The sequence below is a fragment of the Oryctolagus cuniculus genome, chromosome 10 (genome assembly GCF_964237555.1).
Source record: "Oryctolagus cuniculus chromosome 10, mOryCun1.1, whole genome shotgun sequence".
Lineage (NCBI taxonomy): Eukaryota > Metazoa > Chordata > Mammalia > Lagomorpha > Leporidae > Oryctolagus > Oryctolagus cuniculus.
In genome coordinates, this window is record NC_091441.1 from 105,051,867 (window position 1) to 105,074,313 (window position 22,447).

General features: G+C 55.2%; 1 protein-coding gene across 2 annotated transcripts in view; it reads right to left on the reverse strand.

Moving 5' to 3' along the window:
- Positions 1 to 22,180, reverse strand: part of GASK1A (golgi associated kinase 1A) — a 69,359-nt gene extending 47,179 nt beyond the window's left edge. For both annotated transcript variants that reach the window (XM_070050961.1, XM_051851840.2), the window contains exons 1-2: positions 22,040 to 22,180; positions 13,364 to 13,497 (exon numbers count right to left, since the gene is read on the reverse strand). In XM_070050961.1, coding sequence (XP_069907062.1) covers positions 13,364 to 13,378 — 15 coding nt within the window. In that variant the 5' untranslated portion in view covers positions 13,379 to 13,497; positions 22,040 to 22,180. The remainder of the gene's footprint in view (positions 1 to 13,363; positions 13,498 to 22,039) is intronic.
- Positions 22,181 to 22,447: the final 267 nt, after the last annotated feature.

The following is a 22,447-nucleotide window of genomic DNA, read 5'->3' on the forward strand; positions in this document are numbered from 1 at the left end:
GACTTCACACAGCCCCTTCCTGTGACTTCACACTGACACTTCCTGTGACTCCACACTGACACTTCCTGTGACTTCACACAGCCCCTTCCTGTGACTCCACACAGCCCCTTCCTGTGAATTCACACTGACACTTTCTGTGACTCCACACTGACACTTCCTGTGACTCCACACTGACACTTCCTGTGACTTCACACAGCCCCTTCCTGTGAATTCACACTGACACTTTCTGTGACTTCACACAGCCCCTTCCTGTGACTTCACACAGACACTTCCTGTGACTTCACACAGACACTTCCTGTGAATTCACACAGCCCCTTCCTGTGAATTCACACAGCCCCTTCCTGTGACTCCACACTGACACTTCCTGTGACTTCACACAGCCCCTTCCTGTGACTTCACACAGCCCCTTCCTGTGACTCCACACTGACACTTCCTGTGACTCCACACTGACACTTCCTGTGACTTCACACAGCCCCTTCCTGTGACTCCACACAGCCCCTTCCTGACTCCACACTGACACTTCCTGTGACTCCACACTGACACTTCCTGTGACTCCACACTGACACTTCCTGTGACTTCACACAGCCCCTTCCTGTGAATTCACACTGACACTTTCTGTGACTTCACACAGCCCCTTCCTGTGACTTCACACAGACACTTCCTGTGACTTCACACAGCCCCTTCCTGTGAATTCACACAGCCCCTTCCTGTGAATTCACACAGCCCCTTCCTGTGACTCCACACTGACACTTCCTGTGACTTCACACAGCCCCTTCCTGTGACTCCACACTGACACTTCCTGTGACTTCACACAGCCCCTTCCTGTGACTTCACACAGCCCCTTCCTGACTCCACACTGACACTTCCTGTGACTCCACACTGACACTTCCTGTGACTCCACACTGACACTTCCTGTGACTTCACACAGCCCCTTCCTGTGACTTCACACAGCCCCTTCCTGTGACTTCACACTGACACTTCCTGTGACTCCACACTGACACTTCCTGTGACTTCACACAGCCCCTTCCTGTGACTCCACACAGCCCCTTCCTGACTCCACACTGACACTTCCTGTGACTCCACACTGACACTTCCTGTGACTCCACACTGACACTTCCTGTGACTCCACACTGACACTTCCTGTGACTTCACACAGCCCCTTCCTGTGACTCCACACTGACACTTCCTGTGACTTCACACAGCCCCTTCCTGTGACTTCACACAGCCCCTTCCTGTGACTCCACACAGCCCCTTCCTGTGACTCCACACTGACACTTCCTGTGACTTCACACAGCCCCTTCCTGTGACTCCACACTGACACTTCCTGTGACTTCACACAGCCCCTTCCTGACTCCACACTGACACTTCCTGTGACTCCACACTGACACTTCCTGTGACTTCACACAGCCCCTTCCTGTGACTTCACACAGCCCCTTCCTGTGACTTCACACTGACACTTCCTGTGACTCCACACTGACACTTCCTGTGACTTCACACAGCCCCTTCCTGTGACTCCACACAGCCCCTTCCTGACTCCACACTGACACTTCCTGTGACTCCACACTGACACTTCCTGTGACTCCACACTGACACTTCCTGTGACTTCACACAGCCCCTTCCTGTGAATTCACACTGACACTTTCTGTGACTTCACACAGCCCCTTTCTGTGACTTCACACAGACACTTCCTGTGACTTCACACAGCCCCTTCCTGTGAATTCACACAGCCCCTTCCTGTGAATTCACACAGCCCCTTCCTGTGACTCCACACTGACACTTCCTGTGACTTCACACAGCCCCTTCCTGTGACTCCACACTGACACTTCCTGTGACTTCACACAGCCCCTTCCTGTGACTTCACACAGCCCCTTCCTGACTCCACACTGACACTTCCTGTGACTCCACACTGACACTTCCTGTGACTCCACACTGACACTTCCTGTGACTTCACACAGCCCCTTCCTGTGACTTCACACAGCCCCTTCCTGTGACTTCACACTGACACTTCCTGTGACTCCACACTGACACTTCCTGTGACTTCACACAGCCCCTTCCTGTGACTCCACACAGCCCCTTCCTGACTCCACACTGACACTTCCTGTGACTCCACACTGACACTTCCTGTGACTCCACACTGACACTTCCTGTGACTCCACACTGACACTTCCTGTGACTTCACACAGCCCCTTCCTGTGAATTCACACTGACACTTTCTGTGACTCCACACTGACACTTCCTGTGACTTCACACAGCCCCTTCCTGTGACTTCACACAGACACTTCCTGTGACTTCACACAGCCCCTTCCTGTGAATTCACACAGCCCCTTCCTGTGAATTCACACAGCCCCTTCCTGTGACTCCACACTGACACTTCCTGTGACTTCACACAGCCCCTTCCTGTGACTCCACACTGACACTTCCTGTGACTTCACACAGCCCCTTCCTGTGACTTCACACAGCCCCTTCCTGACTCCACACTGACACTTCCTGTGACTCCACACTGACACTTCCTGTGACTCCACACTGACACTTCCTGTGACTTCACACAGCCCCTTCCTGTGACTTCACACAGCCCCTTCCTGTGACTTCACACTGACACTTCCTGTGACTCCACACTGACACTTCCTGTGACTTCACACAGCCCCTTCCTGTGACTCCACACAGCCCCTTCCTGACTCCACACTGACACTTCCTGTGACTCCACACTGACACTTCCTGTGACTCCACACTGACACTTCCTGTGACTTCACACAGCCCCTTCCTGTGAATTCACACTGACACTTTCTGTGACTTCACACAGCCCCTTCCTGTGACTCCACACTGACACTTCCTGTGACTTCACACAGCCCCTTCCTGTGAATTCACACAGCCCCTTCCTGTGAATTCACACAGCCCCTTCCTGTGACTCCACACTGACACTTCCTGTGACTTCACACAGCCCCTTCCTGTGACTCCACACTGACACTTCCTGTGACTCCACACTGACACTTCCTGTGACTTCACACAGCCCCTTCCTGTGACTTCACACTGACACTTCCTGTGACTCCACACTGACACTTCCTGTGACTTCACACAGCCCCTTCCTGTGACTCCACACTGACACTTCCTGTGACTTCACACAGCCCCTTTCTGTGACTTCACACAGCCCCTTCCTATGACTCCACACTGACACTTCCTGTGACTTCACATAGCCCCCTCCTGTGACTCCACACTGACACTTCCTGTGACTTCACACAGCCCCTTCCTGTGACTCCACACTGACACTTCCTGTGACTTCACACTGACACTTCCTGTGACTTCACACTGACACTTCCTGTGACTCCACACTGACACTTCCTGTGACTTCACACTGACACTTCCTGTGACTTCACACAGCCCCTTCCTGTGACTCCACACTGACACTTCCTGTGACTTCACACAGCCCCTTCCTGTGACTTCACACTGACACTTCCTGTGACTTCACACTGACACTTCCTGTGACTTCACACTGACACTTCCTGTGACTTCACACAGCCCCTTCCTGTGACTCCACACTGACACTTCCTGTGACTTCTCATAGCCCCCTCCTGTGACTCCACACTGACACTTCCTGTGACTTCAGACAGATTTGACTTGCAATAATTCAGCAGACGCCATGTCCAAGAGGCCAGCCGTGCTTTGCAAATGGCAGACTGCATGGTGGGTACTTAAGGACAGAATAAAGTCCCTACTGAAAATAAAAACCTCTTCCTATTTCCTCCTCACCTTTTCTTAATCTGCCCAAGCAGCCACCTTCCTTAGCACCTTAGAGAAAGGCAACTAGAATAGATAAGGCACTATAGCTATTTTGACCTTAGTGGGGTTTACTGGGGGTGGGGTGGGGCCTAGGGGCTCTGGCAGGGGTTAATTTGAAATTCCCAGGAAGCTCAGATCTCAATCTCCTTTACCCCAAGCAAAGGCAGTTGGAGGAGCCAGCCATGACCTTGGCTATGTGCCCAGGCACTGCTGTTTAGCTCCCACGGCATGGAGTCCACTGTGACCCTGTGCAGTGATGGAAACTTCCTTGGTGAGCAAATGACAATAGTTAGTGCCGAGGATGGAAATGAAGGCCAAAAGCAACCTTAGGAAGCTCTCAGTAGAGGGCTGTGGGGTGGGGCAAGGGCGGGGAATGGGGAGACAAGTTCTAGAAAATACTCGTTTTAGAAACAATAAAGAGAGGAATGTGAAATTTAAAGACAGCAGAGTTCCCCAAATCCTCGTAAAATAAGAAAAGCGATTCAAAAATTATTTCAGCAAATACTTTGGCCAAAATAAAAGTTGTTTTTCAAGAACAACAGTAGAAATTGAACATTTAACTCTCCCAGCCCGTTTGACAGCACTTTATGGGAGAACACACGATTGCCATGTAAGTGGCCATTCCATGCAACCGCAATCCTCAGACGTGGGGACCTGCGAAGGCCGCAGCAAGTGGCCCTTGAGGGGAACGTCCAGGAAAGGACACCGCCTGGCAGGAAGAAGCCCCAGGCTGGGTCACACCTGAGTGAGGCCTCACTTTCCAGCGGAATCTGTGACTGGGAGCTAAGCTGTTGCTACCCAGCAGGTGACTGGAAAGCACCATGAATGGAGCAAACAGGGAAAGGCATTTGACTTCGGGCACTTCAGAGAGCCTCAGGGCACCCGTGTGGGAGTCCAGGGCACCCTGGCACAGAAGGCAGGTGGCTGCTGCCCCTCAGACAAATCCTGAGGCCTCACGGCTTTGTCCTTTTGTCTGACCACCCCCCGATACCAGGCACGGGAACAGAGGAAGGGACACCAGTGTGAAGAAGCCATTCCCTGTCTCGCTGTCCTGCCCGGACAACCTCACAAGGAGCTGGCAGACAGGAAGGAGTTCTCATCACACCCATTTTACAGATGAGGTGCTTGTGGCTCCGAGAGACCTGGTCATTCACTCCACATGATCCCTCCACTAACCAGAAGCACTGGGATTCCAACTCGGGTCTCCAGCCTGCAGAGACCAAGCACCTGGCCCTGGGCCCAGGGACATGGAGGCACAAGGAAGGATTTAGTTCAGGCTCTCAGGGGTCATCCCGAAGCCCTCCTGGGCTCCCGGCTGACCTGGGGGAGCCGTGCTGGCAGAAGGTTTCAGCACACCTGAGCAGTACCCGCATCTGTCTCTTCACCACCTGAGCTGGGCCCATGGCACCAGCAGACAGAGGTGGGTCTCGTCCTTCAACAAATACTTAGAAATGTCCACAGTAGAAAGGTGGTGTCTAGACAGATACACAGGAGCCGGAATATCTAGGTCCAAACCCCGGCTTTGCTCCTGTTGAGCAAATCACTGACTGAACATCAGTTTCTCTAGAAAAAAAAAATGAGTATAATGGTTCCTACCTTAAGTAAGGAGCTGCTGAGAGGATTCAGGGAGTTTTAACACAAACAAAATACTAAGAACAGGGCTTTGCACACAATCGTACAGTTAGCACTTGGTCCCATCACTAACTCCCTGATTAATAATTCCCTGGGGTCCTATGTAACTCCAGTGCTTCCTTCCTGTGCCTTGCTTGCTGCATCTGTGAAACGGGCGGATAACAGAGTCACAGCACTCTGAGCCCTGGGAAACCACGGGTGAGAAGAAAGGAGGTATCAGGGACCAACGCCAAGGCTCCTCCTTGGAGCCACCATTGCCCACATGATTTCTCCTCTCTCTCCCTCCCTCCCTCACTCTCCCTCCCTCCCCCTCTCTCCCTCCCCCCCCCCCCCCCCCGTCCTCTGCAGTCCCATGCCACACATTTCTTCACACCAGCTGCTCTGTGAAGGCCCATGGTGTTCTGGAGAAGGTTCTAGTGCTCCTGGGGCAACGCCTCCCAGCTGGAGAGCAGGACTGGTCCACGACACGCAGGGAAGATTGGACCCTAGGAAGGTGAGTTCAAAGCTGCGCTTGGAACCTAACACGGAGCAATTCAATCTCTACTTCTCCCCCAGAGAGTTTATCAGATGGGAAGCTGTAGGCCACCTGGGACAAAAAGGGAGGCTGCAAGGGGAGGCAGGTTCTTGGGCCTTTCCTAACAACCATGGGGCACACAGATCCTCCAGCCACATGGCCATGGGCTGAAGGGAGCTAGGCAGGAAGTAGGCACCATCTTGGAGGTCTTCAAGGGACCCCAGGACCTGTCTGAAGCCACATTATCAAGCATCCCCCAGGTCAGGTACTGGGGTCTCCCCACCTCCTCTCCTCCTTGTAGACTCCCTGTAAGAAAGGCATCAGCATTCACATTGGCCAGCTGGGGAAACAGAGGCACAGCTTATGTCACTCAAAATTTTTTTTATTATTTGAAAGGCAGAGAGACAACGACAGACAGAGATCGCCCATCTGCTGGTTCACTTCCCCAAATACCTGCAACAGCCAGAGCTGGCCCAGGCTAATGTGAGAAGCTCGGAACTCAATCTGGGTTTCCCACAATGATATCAGGGATACAACTACTTAAGCCACACCTGCTGCCTCCCAGGGTATGCATTAGCAGGAAGCTGGAACTGGAAGCAGAGCTGGGACCGAACTCATGCACTCAACGTGGGACGTGAGTGGTGTGTGTCCCAACGACTGTGTCAAACACCCTGCCCCTTAAGTCTCATAGCTAAGTGGAGGTCCTGAGATTCACCCCGGTCTGCCCACCCATCGATTCGCTAGAGCTTTATCCCCGCTATCATGGAAACCTTGATGAACATGAGCTGTTTCTCTCTCTGCCTCCCATCCCCAAGCACGCAAGCAAACCTGAAGAGCTGGAAGCTGGCCTCTTCCTACTCCAGGAGAGAACAGAAAGGCTTATGCTTCCAAAGACCATGCAACGCTCCTACAGGCAAACCAAGCTGGGCTGGCCGACTGCTGTTAGGTGAGAACAGGCTTGGAGCTGGACAATTCAACTCAGAAAAGCTATGCTATTGTTCAGTAAAAGTAGTGGGTTAAGCACATGCTATTCTCTCTGTGTGCTCCTGAAACCTCAAGATAGAGTCCACCTCTTAAGGGGCAAACCCATAAGGACACGGAGAACAGGAGAGGAGGCGATCATTAGCAGAAGCCAGGAAGCCGGAGAGCAGGGGTGTGAGTTACAATTACTTCCAGGGACCAAAGCCAAATCCCAAACTGAAAGGTCAAGACTCCACACGACTGATGCCAGAGAAGGCCCCAACAGGGCAAGAATTAGCGTCACTGGTGACTGGGGGGGACGAGGACAAGAGGATTGGGGGGCAGACAGGTGTTTAGCCTGTGGTTAAGATGCCTGCATCCCATAAAGGAGTACCTGGGCTCAACTCCCAGTTCCTTTTTTTTTTTTTTTTTTTTTTTTTGACAGGCAGAGTGGACAGTGAGAGAGAGAGACAGAGAGAAAGGTCTTCCTTTGCCGTTGGTTCACCCTCCAATGGCCGCCGCAGCCGGTGCACCACACTGATCCGATGGCAGGAGCCAGGTACTTCTCCTGGTCTCCCATGGGGTGCAGGGCCCAAGGACTTGGGCCATCCTCCACTGCACTCCCTGGCCACAGCAGAGAGCTGGCCTGGAAGAGGGGCAACCGGGACTAGAACCCGATGTGCCGGCGCCACAAGGTGGAGGATTAGCCTAGTGAGCCGCGGCGCCGGCCACCAGTTCCTTCTCTTAACTCCAGCTCTCTGCTAATTTGTACCTGGGGAGGCAACAGGTGATGGCTACAGTACTTGCGTCCCTGCCACCCATGTGGGAGGCCTGGATTGAGTTCCTGGCTCCCAGCTCTGGCCTGGCCCTGCCCTTGCTATATAGGTGTTTAGAGAGTGAACCAGTGGATGGATGTGCCTGTTCGCTCGCTCTCTCTCTCCTTCTCTTTTTTTTTTTTTTTTTTAAAAGAAATGCTCTATTCAAGGAAAAGCAGCGCCAGATCACTTGGATCAATACAACTGTAAACACAAACACAAAAGCAGCATAGACACTGTATTACAGGCTGGCGATGCGGCAAAGCAAGTTAAGGTGCCATTCACAGTGCCAGCACCCCAAACTGAAGCAGTGGTGCAAATCCTGGCTGCTCAGCTCCCGACTCGGCTTCCTGCTGATACACCTGGGAAGGCAGCAGATAACGGCTGAAGCACCTGGGCCCCGGCTACCCATGTGGGAGACCCGGGTGGAGCTCCTGGCTCCTGGCTTCGGCCTGGCCTGGCCCTGGTTATTGTGGCTCTCTCTGTCTCGTCGTCTGTGTTTCAAAGAAATAAATCTTTTCTAAAAAAAAAAAAATGTAGTACAAATCAACTTTTGGGAGAATCAGATTCCAAATACAGTAAACGAGGCAGTCATTAAGTCTAGATCAAAATTACCCTTGAAAAACCCCTTACGAAAGAGATTAACACAGCATCCAGTACATCTCCCGTCTGCAAACACAGTCTCCACAAAACCAACCGCAGCTGGATAATCTTGGGGCACACTCAGCCTCTGAGCCTGCTGGTCGCGAGAAAGGAAATGAGCTGGCCCCGCTAACGAGGGGTGCCGGGAAGAAGGGAGCTCCAACCAGACCGGCCTGCTCCATGCACATTTGATAGGACAGCACCAGCGATGCCCAACACCAGGTTTCCAGCCAGGGAGCATCCGAGAGTGCGCAGCTTCTGATGATAAAAGGCACCCGAGAGGGAAGGAGGGTGCGTGCGACCCCAGGAGAGGCGAGGCACCTGCCTTACACGCCCAGCAGGCCTTGAGGGGACACAGCTTCAGTGGGGAGAGAGGGTGGGGAGGGGGAGGAGGGGGAGGCAGCAGGCCCACCCCTGGAGCCTGCAGGGTAAGAGGAAGCACAGAGCCAAGGACTCCACCAACAGGAAGCTTCCCTTGCCCCCAGAAATTCCCTCCCCAAAGCAAGCCACAGATACAGAGGAAGGACTGCTGCCCCAGAGGTCTCTGTGCCGGCCCTCTCACAATGCCCATGGAGGCCCATCCGTCCCCATCTTCACCTTCCTTACCTCCAATTTCTCACCTGGGACTCCTGGGGGAATTAAAGTGCTCCCAGAAGTCAGTAGTCCTCGCGTCTCACCCAGAACATCACCTCCCCTCAGAAGTGGGGATGCCAATCAGTGTTGCCCCTTGGCTCCCAGCCGGCGGCCTGGTGTGGGCAAACGAGCCAGCACCACGTCCTCGTCTGTGTGCTTGCTAAAGGCTGTTCGAGTCTACTGAACACAGACAGACATTTCATAATATCTGGTTCCTTTTCCTCGGCTCTGGCCAGGCCAAGTCCAGCTCAGGCTGGATGTGACCGCAGGCTGTCTGCAGGGAGTTGGATCCAGTGGCAGCACCAACAGCCATTTCTTTCCTAGAGTATGGATGACCTAAGGTCCACCAAGCAAAGCAGGAGCTGGAAGGGTGTCATGTGTCCCGCCCCATGAGTCTTACTGTGCATGAGCCAGGGCAGGTTTTCTGGACTGGACCCATGAGACCAGGGCCCTGGGCAGACCAAGGTGTGCCGAGGTGGAGATCTGGGGGTCTGGGACGGTGCACGTGGTGCACAGGAGAGTTCAGAGGTGGAAATGGGCTTGTTCTCTGTGAAGGTGAGCGATGAGGAAGAAGAGGAGGATCCCTGTCTTGTGTCGCTGTCACAGGAGGTACAGCTGGGGAGGCGAGAGACTGCACCCGGCGAAAGCAGGAGCTGCCCATGGAGGAGAGGCTCTTCACTGGGTGCATTTACGGGACAGAATGCATTGCTTTCCAATCTAAAGATTCTCCCCATTTCTGTGCATCTTTCTCTCTCCCTCTCAGCCCCTTGTACACACAGCACCTCCTACTTGAAAAGCTGAAAACTCAAGCCAAATGGGAGCCCTCGGAGTAGAGGCCAGAGGCCAGAGGTGGAACAGGTAAGATCGCCAAGGGTCTGCTTACACTCGGACCCGGCTACACCATCCCAAGCACAGCACACCCTAAACCGCCTGCTGGGGATTCTCTGAAAGGGAGCTGCAGACGTTGCAATGCCGGGGGTTGGCAGGAAGGACACAAGCTCCTGCCTGCTGGCCTGGCCCACCCCAGGGCCCCTGGGCACCGCCTGAGAGCCTGTGTTGTTCCAGCCCGAGCACCAACCTCAGCTCTGATTTACTGCTCAGCCCCTGGAGGGAGTGTGGCTGTGCAGCTCTGCCCTGAGCCCGTGCAGCTGCCAGCTCTCTGCCTCACAGACCGCGGGATCTGCTTGTCCACAGAAAAACAAACAGCCTCTGGGAGTTTGGGCACATCTTTCAGGAAAGCCACAAGGTTTGGTGTGAAGGGCCCTAGCCCACGGAGCATGGCGGAGCCAGGAACTGAACATACCATATCCACATGGTCCCAGGGAGCCCCGCTCAGGTCCTGATCACGAGACCAGCCCCCAGGACTCGTCTGCTTGCCATGGCTTTTCTCCAAGTCCCCAAGCTGTTTGACAAATTTCATCCCTGGGTCCACAAGGGAGGCGGGCAGGTCCCTGGGGGCTCCTGCCATTACCAGTCTGGTGCAGCTGTGGATAAAACTTGGGCCCAGAGCCAGGCTGCCTGGGTGGTGACCCCCACTCCACCCTGTCCTTCACCTGGGCCTCGATTCCCTCATCCAGACAATGGGGATCCTAACACCACCTCACTCATGGGGTGGACCACTCTTGCATTCATCAAGCAGGTCTTTCCTCTGCCAAGCACTGTTCCAGGCAGGAGAGATACGCCTGGAACAAGCCAGACAAAAGCCCTTCCCCTTGCAGTGGTGAGAAAAGAAAGTGACTTGTCACTCACACAAAATTCAACCATTCTAGTGAGCTCCAGAGCCGTAGGAAGAGCACTGGAAACAGCCCGACAATGCTGCCCGCTCTGAGTACTGTCCCTGTTAGCATCCAGCGATGGCCAGGGGGCTGCCTCCAGGACTGGACCCTGAGAACAAATGCTAAGTAGGTGGGGTGCGACCCCTCTGCCTGCTTCCGAGACTGAGGGAGTTACCAGAGGCTCCCATAGGCCCTCCTCCCTCGAAGCTGGCTGCGGTGTGCTGAGTTCTCCGGGACCCCTCTGCACATCCACGGCTGAATTAGCATTTTGTTCCAGCTCACAAGGGCACCAGTGTGGGGACACCACAGGCCAGATGGAATTTCAGAGACCCTGTCATTTGGTGGGAATTTTCTGTGGCTGCCTTATAGTCACAGCCACACATTTTGCTCTCAAGGCCTGGGAGTGGATGGAATTGGGGACAGGGGTAGGTTGGGGGGGGTGGGAGTGGGGATTCCTGCTGAAAAAATAATAAAGCAAGTTTCTCTGCAGGCTGTTCCTGTCCAACCATCCAGAGATTTCAACTCTCGGGCTGCTCAGAGGCCAGGACAGGGGCAAGCAGGGGCTCTATATCTTCCAGATGTGCCCCTCCCTCCCTCTGGCCAAAGAGGGGACAATCAGGACAGCATCAGCCTCACTGTCCGCCTTAGGCCCAGCCCCGGCTCCAGGAGATCGCGTGGACAGGTTTAGACCTGGAGGGGAGTGTAGACCAGGATCCACAGGTCCATCTAGCCAGCAGATGTGTTTTGTTTGGCTTGAAGCATTTTAAACGCGTTTGAGCCAATGTTTAAAAAATCCAGGATATTTCACACACGAATTCAAATTTCCACTTCCCCTGGAAAAGAGGAAGTTCTGGCCACACTTGGGGGCCGTGTCCCCACCCGGCTGGAGCAGAGCGGCTCCCCTCTCACATCAACATGGCGGTCTCTGCAGTTCACCTCTGTCCTTGTCTCCCAACACCAAGGACAAGGACAGTTGCCTTGAGGAAACAAAATACAGACAGATGTGTTTTCATTGTACCCAGCCCAATGCACTTACTGGAGCCAGCATCCGGCCCCAAGCATTTCAGCTTCTCTCTCCTGATCGAGAGCACCCCTGCCCTTAGCTCCAAGAGACTGTTTGCCTATAATTCAAATTCAGATTTGCACTGGCCACACTTCAAGTACTGAATAGCCACCTGGGAGGAGAGCCCACTGCTGACGGCATGGATACAACGCTCCCAACTCAAGGGCTGGCCTTTGCTGCGGCAGTTAAGTTGCTGCTTGGGTCACCCGCATCCCATGTTTGAAGGCCTGGTTCAAGTCCAGGCTCCGCCTTCTAGTCCAGCTTCCTGCTAATGCACACCCTAAGTGGCAAGAGGTGATGGAGAAAGTAGCTGGGTCCCTGACTCCAATGTGACTGAGTTCCTGGCTTTTCGCTGCAGAGTTGCAGGCATTTCATGAGTGAACCAGGGGATGGGAGACATCTCTGTGTCTCTTCATCCTTCTATCTTTTAAATGCATAAATACAATAAATAAAAATAAAATTAAGGGGCAGGCATTTGGCACAGCAGCTAAACTGCCACTTGGGACCCACAATGTAGTGCCTGAGTTCAAGTGCCAACTCCACTCCCCATTCCAGCTTCCTGCTAATGTATAGCATGTGTGGCAGCAGATGAGGGCTCAGGTACTTGGTGTCACCACATGGGAGACCCAGATGGAGTTTCTGGCTTCTGAATTTCTCTTGTCTCAGCTCTGCTGTTGCAGGCATTTGGAGAATAAACCAAGGGATGGTTGGTTCTCTGTTTCTTTCTACCACTCTGCCTTTCAAATAAGTAAGTAAAAACAAATAAATAAAAAAATAAGTATTTTTACAAAGAGGACATTTGCATCATCTCAGAAAGTTCCACAGGACAACCCTGGAGAGACTGAAATACAAGGCATAGGAGGCTACCAACCAAGGATGCACCTGTGGCACCAGGCCTCTGCACCTGCCCTGTGCTGGCCACTGCTGGGGGCCAGAGGGAGCTGATGCTCCCTGAGGCTGCTGCCTTCCAGGAATTCACTATCTAATTAGGGAGAAAGCTGCAGCCAAAGACAAGAAACAGCAGGAAGGCCCCGGGGTATCCCCTGGGGTTCTCGGGTCAGAAAGGCGGGGCAGGTCCCTGTGTCCATCACTCCCTGCACACGCTCTACCCTGCATTCTTGGCCCCGTCCAAAGCAGACAATCGCATCAGAGACTTCCAGAAGAGTGGGGCCCCCTCAGCCCACTCACAGAGATGCTGCTTAGACAACCAGGGCTCAGCACCCCCAGTGTGTTTAGGAGGCTCCCTGAGCACGATGCCCAGGAAGAGTCCCGTTGGGTTCCAACCCACCCCACGATCTGTGTGCCCTGCCTACAGGCCTCCCCCAGGGCTGGCATCCCCTCAGACCTCTCCAAATGCAGGCCTGGCTCTCTGTCCCCACGCACCTGGGACCCAGACCCCCAGGGGCACGCTCTAGACAACAAACCACATCTGAGGATACTTGCTTCTGAATGAGAATTTCCGAAGACTAGCTATCAGCACGGAAGGGCTGAGTGTGTGAGAAGTCTCAGGCTGACGGAGTGGGAAAAGCGTCGCCCATGTGGTGACAGGACCCACCTTGACGTCCCTCATGTTGGCACGGCCCAAAGCTCCAGGTTCACTGATGAATCCACAGCCGTAGAGGTTCCAAATCCTCTGGCTACCAAAGACCCTCCGGCCACGCAGCGAGGCTGTGGATCCCTCTCAGGTCGCTAGTTTTAAAAAATACATAAAATGAAAGGTAAACAATAGCATTGAAATACAATTTCCAGATAGTCGAAAAATCAGTCAGGGACACAATCATGCCTTGCTTCTTTTCACACATCAAGCAGCATCCTCTAATAAGACTCATCTGACACACTTTCAAAGGAGCGATGACCAGCGACTCTGTTTCAAAGTCTCCACTTCTACTGACTACTCTCTTTTTTTTTTTCCAAGATTTATTTATTTGAAAGGCAGAATTATAAAGAGAGAGAGAGGTCTTCCATCCACTAGTTCACTCCTCAGATGGCTGCAACGGACAGAGCTGGGCTGATCAGAAGCCAGGAGCCTCCTCCAGGTCTCCCACGTGGGTGCAGGGGCCCAAGCACTAAGGCCAGCTTCTACTGCTTTTCCAGGCCATAGCAGAGAGCTGGATAGGAAGTAGAGCAGCCAGGACTCAAACCAGTACCCCATACTGGATGCAGGCACTGCAGGTGGTGGCTTTACCCGCTAAGCCACAGTGCCGGCCCCCTGACTTCTCTTGGTGACAAAATCACAGGTCTCACTAATACCACTTTGGTGGGTGCCTACATTATTAAAGAAATGCTGGCTTTCAATTAGGGTTTAGTGAAAATAAAGATGTGACTTGTCTTTGACCAAGGTAAGGGCTCCCTTGAGCCAGGACCCGTGAACAGAGCACCCTTATGCCCTTGTTCTGATTCGATTTCCCTCTAGGTCTCATCACAGGGGGCTCCACAGGGATGAAATAAAGGCAGCCATTATGGCAGGTACCCCACCCCTGCCAAGAAAACCCCTTCTGTGTGGAGCTGCATCCCAAGGCTTCCCATCACTGCCGCGGAGGGACCACCCACAGTGCATTGCTGCAGCCCCAGCTCCAACTCCTAGGAAGCGAGCACTGTGTTGTCCATGGCAGAAGCTGCATGACATTCGTCCTAGCAATGATGAGCACACAGCCCTACAAGGGGGCACAGTTACCCCCAAGGGAAACAGTTACAGGTTCACCAACCAGCTCAAGGCGGTGAACAGAGTTTGAATCCACTCCTGATGATCACTCAACCCCAAACTTTTTTTTATTTTATTTTTTGACAGGCAGAGTGGACAGTGAGAGAGAGATACAGAGAGAAAGGTCTTCCTTTGCCGTTGGTTCACCCTCCAATGGCCGCCGCAGCCGGCACACCGTGCTGATCCGATGGCAGGAGCCAGGTACTTATCCTGGTCTCCCATGGGGTGCAGGGCCCAAGCACTTGGGCCATCCTCCACTGCACTCCCAGGCCACAGCAGAGAGCTGGCCTGGAAGAGGAGCAACCGGGACAGAATCCGGTGCCCCGACCGGGGCTAGAACCCGGGGTACCGGCGCCACAAGGTGGAGGATTGGCCTAGTGAGCCGCGGTGCCGGCTTAACCCCAAACTTTAAAAGTGTACCAAGCAAGGTTCTGTGACAGCTAAGACAGTTACCCTGCACCACTGCCAGGGACAAAAGTGTGTCCCTGAGGAAGCAGTGAAGTGACTTGGCAGGGTGTCACTGCATGGCCAGACATCCACATGCCCTTCCCCATGGGAGCAGGGGGACTGTGAACAGAGTCTCAAGAAGGAACCCCACAGCACCTTTGTAAGTGCGCTAGGACCTCGGGCACAGGAGAAGCGGGGGTGGTGGGGCTCGAGCCAGGGCCAGCATACAGTGGCAGAGTGCTGAAGGCCAGCCGGGAGCAGCGGCGCTGTCCAGCAGGCAGCCCTGCGGCAGCCAGGCCCTAAGCTTGGGTCCAGCCCCGCCACCCCCGGGAAGGCACACACTGAGCCTCTGTGTGGACAGACAACAGAGCCCCTCTGTCCCAGAGAAAGAGGCCTGTGTGTCCCGCCCCCGTCCTCCCAGCACAGGGATGGATGTGGACTTGGCCCAATCACTGGCATCCCAGCCTCCGCCTCCACTGGGCTCAGGCATCCAGGTGGCCTGGCCCAAATCCCACCATGGCCCGGGCACAGCTTGAGCCTGGTTCTGTCGCTTCCACCCCAGCAGGCACCCTGCCTCAGAGGTGGCTTCTCTCTGTGCGTGTGCAAGTGTGCGGGTGTGTGTGTCGGGGCCGGTGTGAGCACGCAACTGTGTGTGCACGAATGATGCAAGTGTGTGGCCACGTGACTGTGTGTGGATGATGTGAACAGCTGAGCCCAGCAAGGAATGAAGACTAGGAGGAGAGAGATCCAGGAGCCCCGAGATGCCAGCCTGGTCTGGCCCCCATGTGGGCTGTGTCTACCCAGACAAATCCACCGGGGTCTTCAGGAGTACGCACAACTCCTCCTGTAGTGGGGAGGAAAAGAGAGACAGCTGACCCCATGATTGGCACACCTGTTCACTGCCCTACTTCCCTCATCCACAGGCCTGAGGCTCCTTAGGATCTGGGTCCAGCCCCCGGCCCTGCCACATCGCAACCATGAGACCCCCACCAAGGTGCTCAGCTCCTCTGAGCTCTAGGTTCCTTATTAACAAAGGTCACATGGAGAGGATTATACAACACACACCTGGCCCACATCTGGTGCAAACATCACACCCGGGATGCAACCAATGCACCTGTCGTGAGTGGGCCCACCTCCCACCCCACCCCCCAATCTCCCAGACCGGGGGCTGCTGAGACGGCCTAGTGCTTGCTCTGTCTCATCCCCATGGTCACCTGGTGCCTGGCACAGAGCAGGAACAGGCCTCTCTTATAACTAATCATTATTAATGTGTGTTCCCTTGGCCCCAGAGACGACCACCGAGCTGGCCCCAAAGCAGCCAGGGAGCAGAACTCGGGAAAAGGTGGGGGGGAGTTCAGCTCTTAGGGCGCATGCACTGGGACCCCGAACACGTGGATCTCCCAGCAGGCGCCGCGTCTGCACTTCAGCTCTGTCCCCAGGAGCATGGCTCAGACTCTCCCACACAGAGATGTGAAAACAGGTGGGCTTGTCCGCAATGAGCAGGTGTTGCTCTTATAACTAAAAAACCCAAAAGAGAGGGGCCGGCACCGTGGTGCAGCAAGCTAAGCTGCTGTCTGCAGCACCAGAATCCCGTATGAGTGCAGGTTCGAGGCCTGGCTGCTCCACTTCCGATCCAGCACTTTGCTAACGCACCTGGGAGACAGAGGAAGATGGTTCAAGTGCTTGGGCCCCAGTACCCATGCGGGAGACCTGGAAGAAGCTCCTGGTTCCTGGTTTTGGCTTGGTCTAGCCCTGGTCATTGCAGCCATTTGGGGAGTGAACCCACAGGTGGCAGCTCTCCCTCTCTCTGTAATTCTGACTCTCGAATAAATAAATAAATCTTTTTTAAAAATGTGAGAGATATGGGGCCGACGCTGTGGCGCAGTAGGTTAATCCTCCGCCTGCGGCACCGGCATCTCATATGGGTGCCAGTCCTAGTCCCAGCTGCTCCTCTTCTGGTCCAGCTCTTTGCTATGGCCTGGGAAAGCAGTAAAAGATGGCCCAAGTGCTTGGGCCGCTGCACCCACGTGGGAGACCGGGAAGAATCATCTGGCTCCTGGCTTCGGATTGGCACAGCTCCAGCCATTGCGGCCATTTGGGAAGTGAACCAATGGAAGGAAGACCTTTCTCTCTGTCTCTCCCTCTCACTGTCTGTAACTCTGCCTCTCAAATAAATACATAAAATCTTAAAAAAAAAAAAAAAGTGAGTGATAAAACAAGAGTCTCCACACTGTCAGGCCCAGAAGCAAAATGTTCTTCTGTAGGCCAGAAAAGACAGTGACAGTGTTTCTAGATGTTTGTATTCATTTATTTAAGAAGCAGAGAGAGAACTCCCATCCAGGGGCTGGGGCTGGGCCAGGCCAAAGCCGGGGGCTGGGAAATTAATCCAAGGCTCCCACACGAGTGGCAGGATTTCAGTGCCTTGAGCCATCAGCACTGCCTCCCAGGGTCTGCGTTAGCAAGAAGCTGGAGCTGGAATCCAGACCTAGTTCTTCAATATGGGACGCAGGCATGTTAATCACTAAAAGCCCATCCCAATGAGAGTACTTAAAAGAGCAAATTTCAAAAAAAAAAAAATCACATATCCTGAGCCCTAAAGGGGAAGTTGAAGTGGACAGAATGGAGGCCCAGAAGGAAGAGGGTGCAGGGGCCAGGAGACAGAAAGGGAGAGTGAGGGCACACCCCTTCGCGGGTCACACCTCCTCCCATGCTTTGCAGGAAACACCCCTGCTCCTAGCCCAGCCCTCTCCCTCCCCAGCACTGCTCTCCACCCCACCCTCCCCACCAGCTGGTGATGGTTGTCACCTTCTCTGCAGGACTAGAGTTCATTCATTTCCATTGGAGAAAAGGACGACAGGAACCGGGGATCCTGCCCGTTAACAGGTAGAACCGTATTTGGGTCTCCCCTCCTTGACTCAAAGCTGTTGTCAAGCATTTTAAAAAGTACCAAAGTAACTTTTTATATCCTTAACAGCCTATCTTGAGAAAGTCCTAGCGACCCATGCACGGGACGTCACCTCCCAGCACTGGGGCCAACGCACTCTGTTCAGAAGCCACACCCGCAGCTGGAACGAAAAGCTCCCAGCAGCAGGAGGCCATGACACCCGGGGTGGCTCTGGGGCAAGCAGGCAGTAACTGCCCCCCACCCAGGGCCCAGCTCAGAAGCTCAGAACCACTTGTCCAGGGCAGACCGGGAGCCCCTGCCGCGTGACAGGCACCTGCCAGCCCCTGGCCCTGGAGTGCGGTGCCCACGGTGGGAAGGGCCTCCACGGTGTGGTCTCATTTGTCTCTGTGCCTGGCATTCAAACATCTCTGCCCCTCATTCTCTGTGCTCTGTCCCCTTCGCTCTTCTACTCCCAGCCCCTCTGCTGTCTTTGATCAGTTCTTCGGCCGATGGCATTCCTGGAAGAAACACCTGACCAACTTGGATCCTACCCACAGAACCACAAACCCGCTGCCCCAGCCAAAATAGGATGACGTGAGTCCTCCAGGTGGTTCTGGAAGAGGCTGCTTGCTGCTTGCAAGCAAACACCCTTGAAAGCCAAACAAAAACTGCCCACAAGCAAACAGCATGTGACATAGCCCCTTCCCGCAGCCACTTAGCAGAAACTCAAGCCCACGGCAGGCAGCGAAGCCGGCTTCAGAGGCAGGGACATAGCAGCTGCAGCCCCTGCCCACCTCCCAGCATGGTGGGCAGCTGGGCCGGGACCCCAGGGCAAGAGGTGCCAGGTGGCGAAGCTGGCAGGCTGAAGGTATCAGGGACCACAAGCAAGGCAGCTCAGGTGATGTAAGTAACACTGCACCCGTTTGTCACTGCCATCATCTCTGTTTTACTTTAATTATAAAGGCAATGTGTATAAAGCCAACTCAGAGGACTGAGAAACAGGAACACTTTTATTGTTGCTTTTAAGACTATAACATCATGAGGCCGGTGCTGTGGTCAAGTAGGTCAAGCCTCTGCCTGCAGTGCCGGCATCCCATATGGGTGCCGGTTCCTGTCCCTGCTGCTCCTCTTCTGATCCAGCTCTCTGCTATGGCCTGGGAAAGCAGTGGAGGGTGGGCCAAGTGCTTGGATCCCTGCACCCACATGGAAGACCTAGAAGAAGCTCCTGGCTCCTGACTTCAGGTTGGCCCAGCTCCAGCCATTGCGGCTATCTGGGGAGTGAACCAGCAGATGGAAGACCTTTCTCTCTGTCTCCCTCTCTCTGTCTGTGACTCTACCTCTCAAATAAATAAATAAAATCTTTTTTTTTTTAAAGAATAGAACATCATAATCTGTTTTATGGAACTCAAAGTATTAGCATCACTTTTATTAAGTTACTTGCACATCCTGATTGCTTGTAAGTGCTACTGGTTAAGGGACACCAAGGGAGAAATTAAAATGATGAGAAAAAGAGGAGGAGGAAGGGAGAAAGAGGTTAGCACCCCCAGATGGCAGAATAAGAAATCAGAGTTGCTCTTTTTTTTCCAAGTTTGTACAAGTTCAGTACAGATGCACTTTTAAAAATTGTATTTATTTGAAAAAAAAATTGGGGGGGAGGCGCATGTGCGCACACACGTGCACGCACACACACACACACACACACAGTTGGGGTGGGGAAGGGGGAAGGGAGGGGAACTCCCATTCGCTGATTCATTCCATAAATGCAGGCAATAGCTAGAGCGGGGCCAGGGTCAGGGCCAGGAGCCAGGAGCACAATCCATGTCTCCCATGTGGGCTGCAGGAACTCAACCACCTGAACCACCACCTCTGATGGAATCGGGAACCAAACCCAGGTACTCCAACACGGGACCGGGGCATCTTGTCCTCTTGGGGGGGGGGGGGCACTCCCTGTCCGTTCCACTCCTCCCTCCCGTCTCCCTGCCACCCATCCCTCAAAACTGCCTTCTCCCATGCACATGCAATCGCACCTCTCCAGAACTCAGAAGCTCCCTCTGCCCCGGGGTCAATGTTACAAATGCCTAGCTGGGTGGGGAGCCCACCCCTCTTCCACTCTGGGAGCAGTTCTGGAACCACGAGCCTGGGCCCTGGTGATCAGACCAGGCAAGGGCAGCCCCAGGTGGCTCAGGGAAAACAGGTGCCCTCCAAGTCTATCTCTGCACCTTGGGAGGGGAGTGGAGGCCGACTTCTCAGCCCTATTTGGGGGGAGGTGGGGGGGAGGTGGGCGGGAGGGGGTCTGTCAGCATCTTTGAGACCCTTACCGGCCCCTGAGTGTCCTCCGGGAGGCCTATTCCTATTCTGTCCCACCATCTGGGGGCCCAAGCCCTGCTTGGTCTGGTTGGGTCAGTGGCTTGTTCAGAAGGCTCTGGTCCAGTTCAGAGTCCCAGTTGTGTGTGCAGCAGGAGCCACAGGGAACAGGGACAGGATAGAGAGAGTGTCAGAGTCCTCAATGGCACCAAGGGCCGGTTTCACGGTTCCCAGTTCTGATTCCAAAACCGGTTTAACTTCTTCTCTAGCTGAGCCCCAGGACTGCTGGGACTCACCGCAGGTGGGGTGCTGCACTGGGAGGAAGGGGGGCACCCCAGCACAGGAACTCAGGGGCCTGGGGCTGTTTGGGGATCCCAGGGACTTGAAGGAAAGACGCAACTATGTTAGGAGAAACCCAGCCTGCAGCAGGTGCCTGTCCCGGGTGTGTCTTTGCTTGCCTCAGCAACTTCCTTCTGATCTTCTAGTTCGTTCCCTCCACTTTATTTGAATGAGAGGGAGGGGGAGGGGGGAGGGGGAGGGGAAGGGGGAGGGGGAGGGGAAGGGGGAGGGGAGGGGGAGGGGAAGGGGGAGGGATCTTCTATTTGCTGTTCTCTGATCAAATGCCTTCAATCACCAGGACTAGCCCAGGCCAAAGCCACCAGCCAGAAACTCCATCCAAGTGCCCTTGTGGGTGACCAGGGACCCAGGTACTTAAACCACCACCTGCTGCCTCTCAGGATACGCAGTAGCCAGGAGCTGGATGGGCAGACAGGAGCGAGGGCTCACACCAGCACTCTGGGATGTGGGCATCTCAGCCGCTTTACCAAAGGCTCCTGTGAGGGCCAGGAAAAGGTCACTAGGACCGGGGAGGTCTCACACACACACACACCACACACACACACACACTCCACACATACACACTACATACACACACCACACACACATATACACCACACACTACACTCCATACCCACCACACACATCACACACACACCACACCACACCATACCGCACATACACACACCACACACACATATACACCATACACCACACACACACACACACACACTCCACACATACACACACCACACACACATATACACCACACACATCACACACACACCACACCACACCATACCGCACATACACACAGCCTCCCACCTGCCCCACTCTGAGCCCCAGCTCCTGCTGACCAGCGCTCCCCCACAGGGAAGGTCTCTGCTCTCAGAGACCCCCGCACCCCACCCGGCAGCCTCAGGAACCCTTGTAAACTCCAGGCCCACAGCTGAGAGCTCCCCAGGAAGCGTGCAAGGGGCTCCAGGCGCGCGCTCCGTGCATTTGGGGGGGGGGGGGCGGGAAGGGCCACACGCAGACAGAGCAGCCCCCACCTCCCCGGGGGCGGGAGGCCTTTTCCTGGGGGCCAGGGGAGTTTCAGCTAAGAAGCTGGACCACACTCTCAAAGGGCTTATCTTTCCCGCCCGCCGAGGCCAGGTGAACGCTAACAAGTGTGAGGCGTCATTTTCTAAGGGCCGCAGAGGGCGAAGCTACCAGACGACGGACGACACGGACGCGTCTCTTTGTGAGGAGCAAGCGGACTTCGGAGGCAGCCTCGAGGGCCCCACGCACCGCTCCCCTCTGCCCGCCCCGTGGGTTGCAGGAGGTTCGCGCGGCGGGGTGCAGCCACGGGGCGCGGTCCCCGGCGAGAGCCCAGTGAAGCCCGTGCTCGCCGCGCAAGCTGACTGCCCCAGCCCCGGGGCAGACACGAGAGCCGCCGTCGCCCCCGGGCAACGTTCAGGCCGCAGGTCCAGCCCGGGAGCCCGCGCGGGCTCGGCACGGCCACCTGCCCAGGTACGCGCCCCTCCCCCCAGCCCCGCGTCCCCTCCCGCGAGTCCTACCACGTCCCCCGCGGGGGCCGGCCCGGCTCCTCGGCGCGCTCCGCCGGCTCCAGGACTCCTCCCGCCGCCCCCGGGCCGCCCCCCGGCGCGGCGTGGCGTGGCGCCGGACCCGGCGTCCCGGGATGCGCGCGGCCACGCGGGGCTCCGGTTTCCCCGGACCGAAGGGCGTCTCCGCCGCCAGGGGGCCCCGTGCCTCGAGGCTCCGTGGCTCTGCAAATGCACGCTCGGCGTGCGCGCGGGGTTGGCGGGGGGCGCCTCCCCGGGGCCGCGAGGCTCCGGGAGAAGCTGGGAAGCTCGCAGAGTCCCCGCCGCTCGTCCCGGCCCAGCCTCTGCGGTCCCTCAAAAGCGCGGGCGGGGGGAGCGCCTTTCACAATAAAAGCCCTGACCGGGGCCCACCCGCCGCAGCCG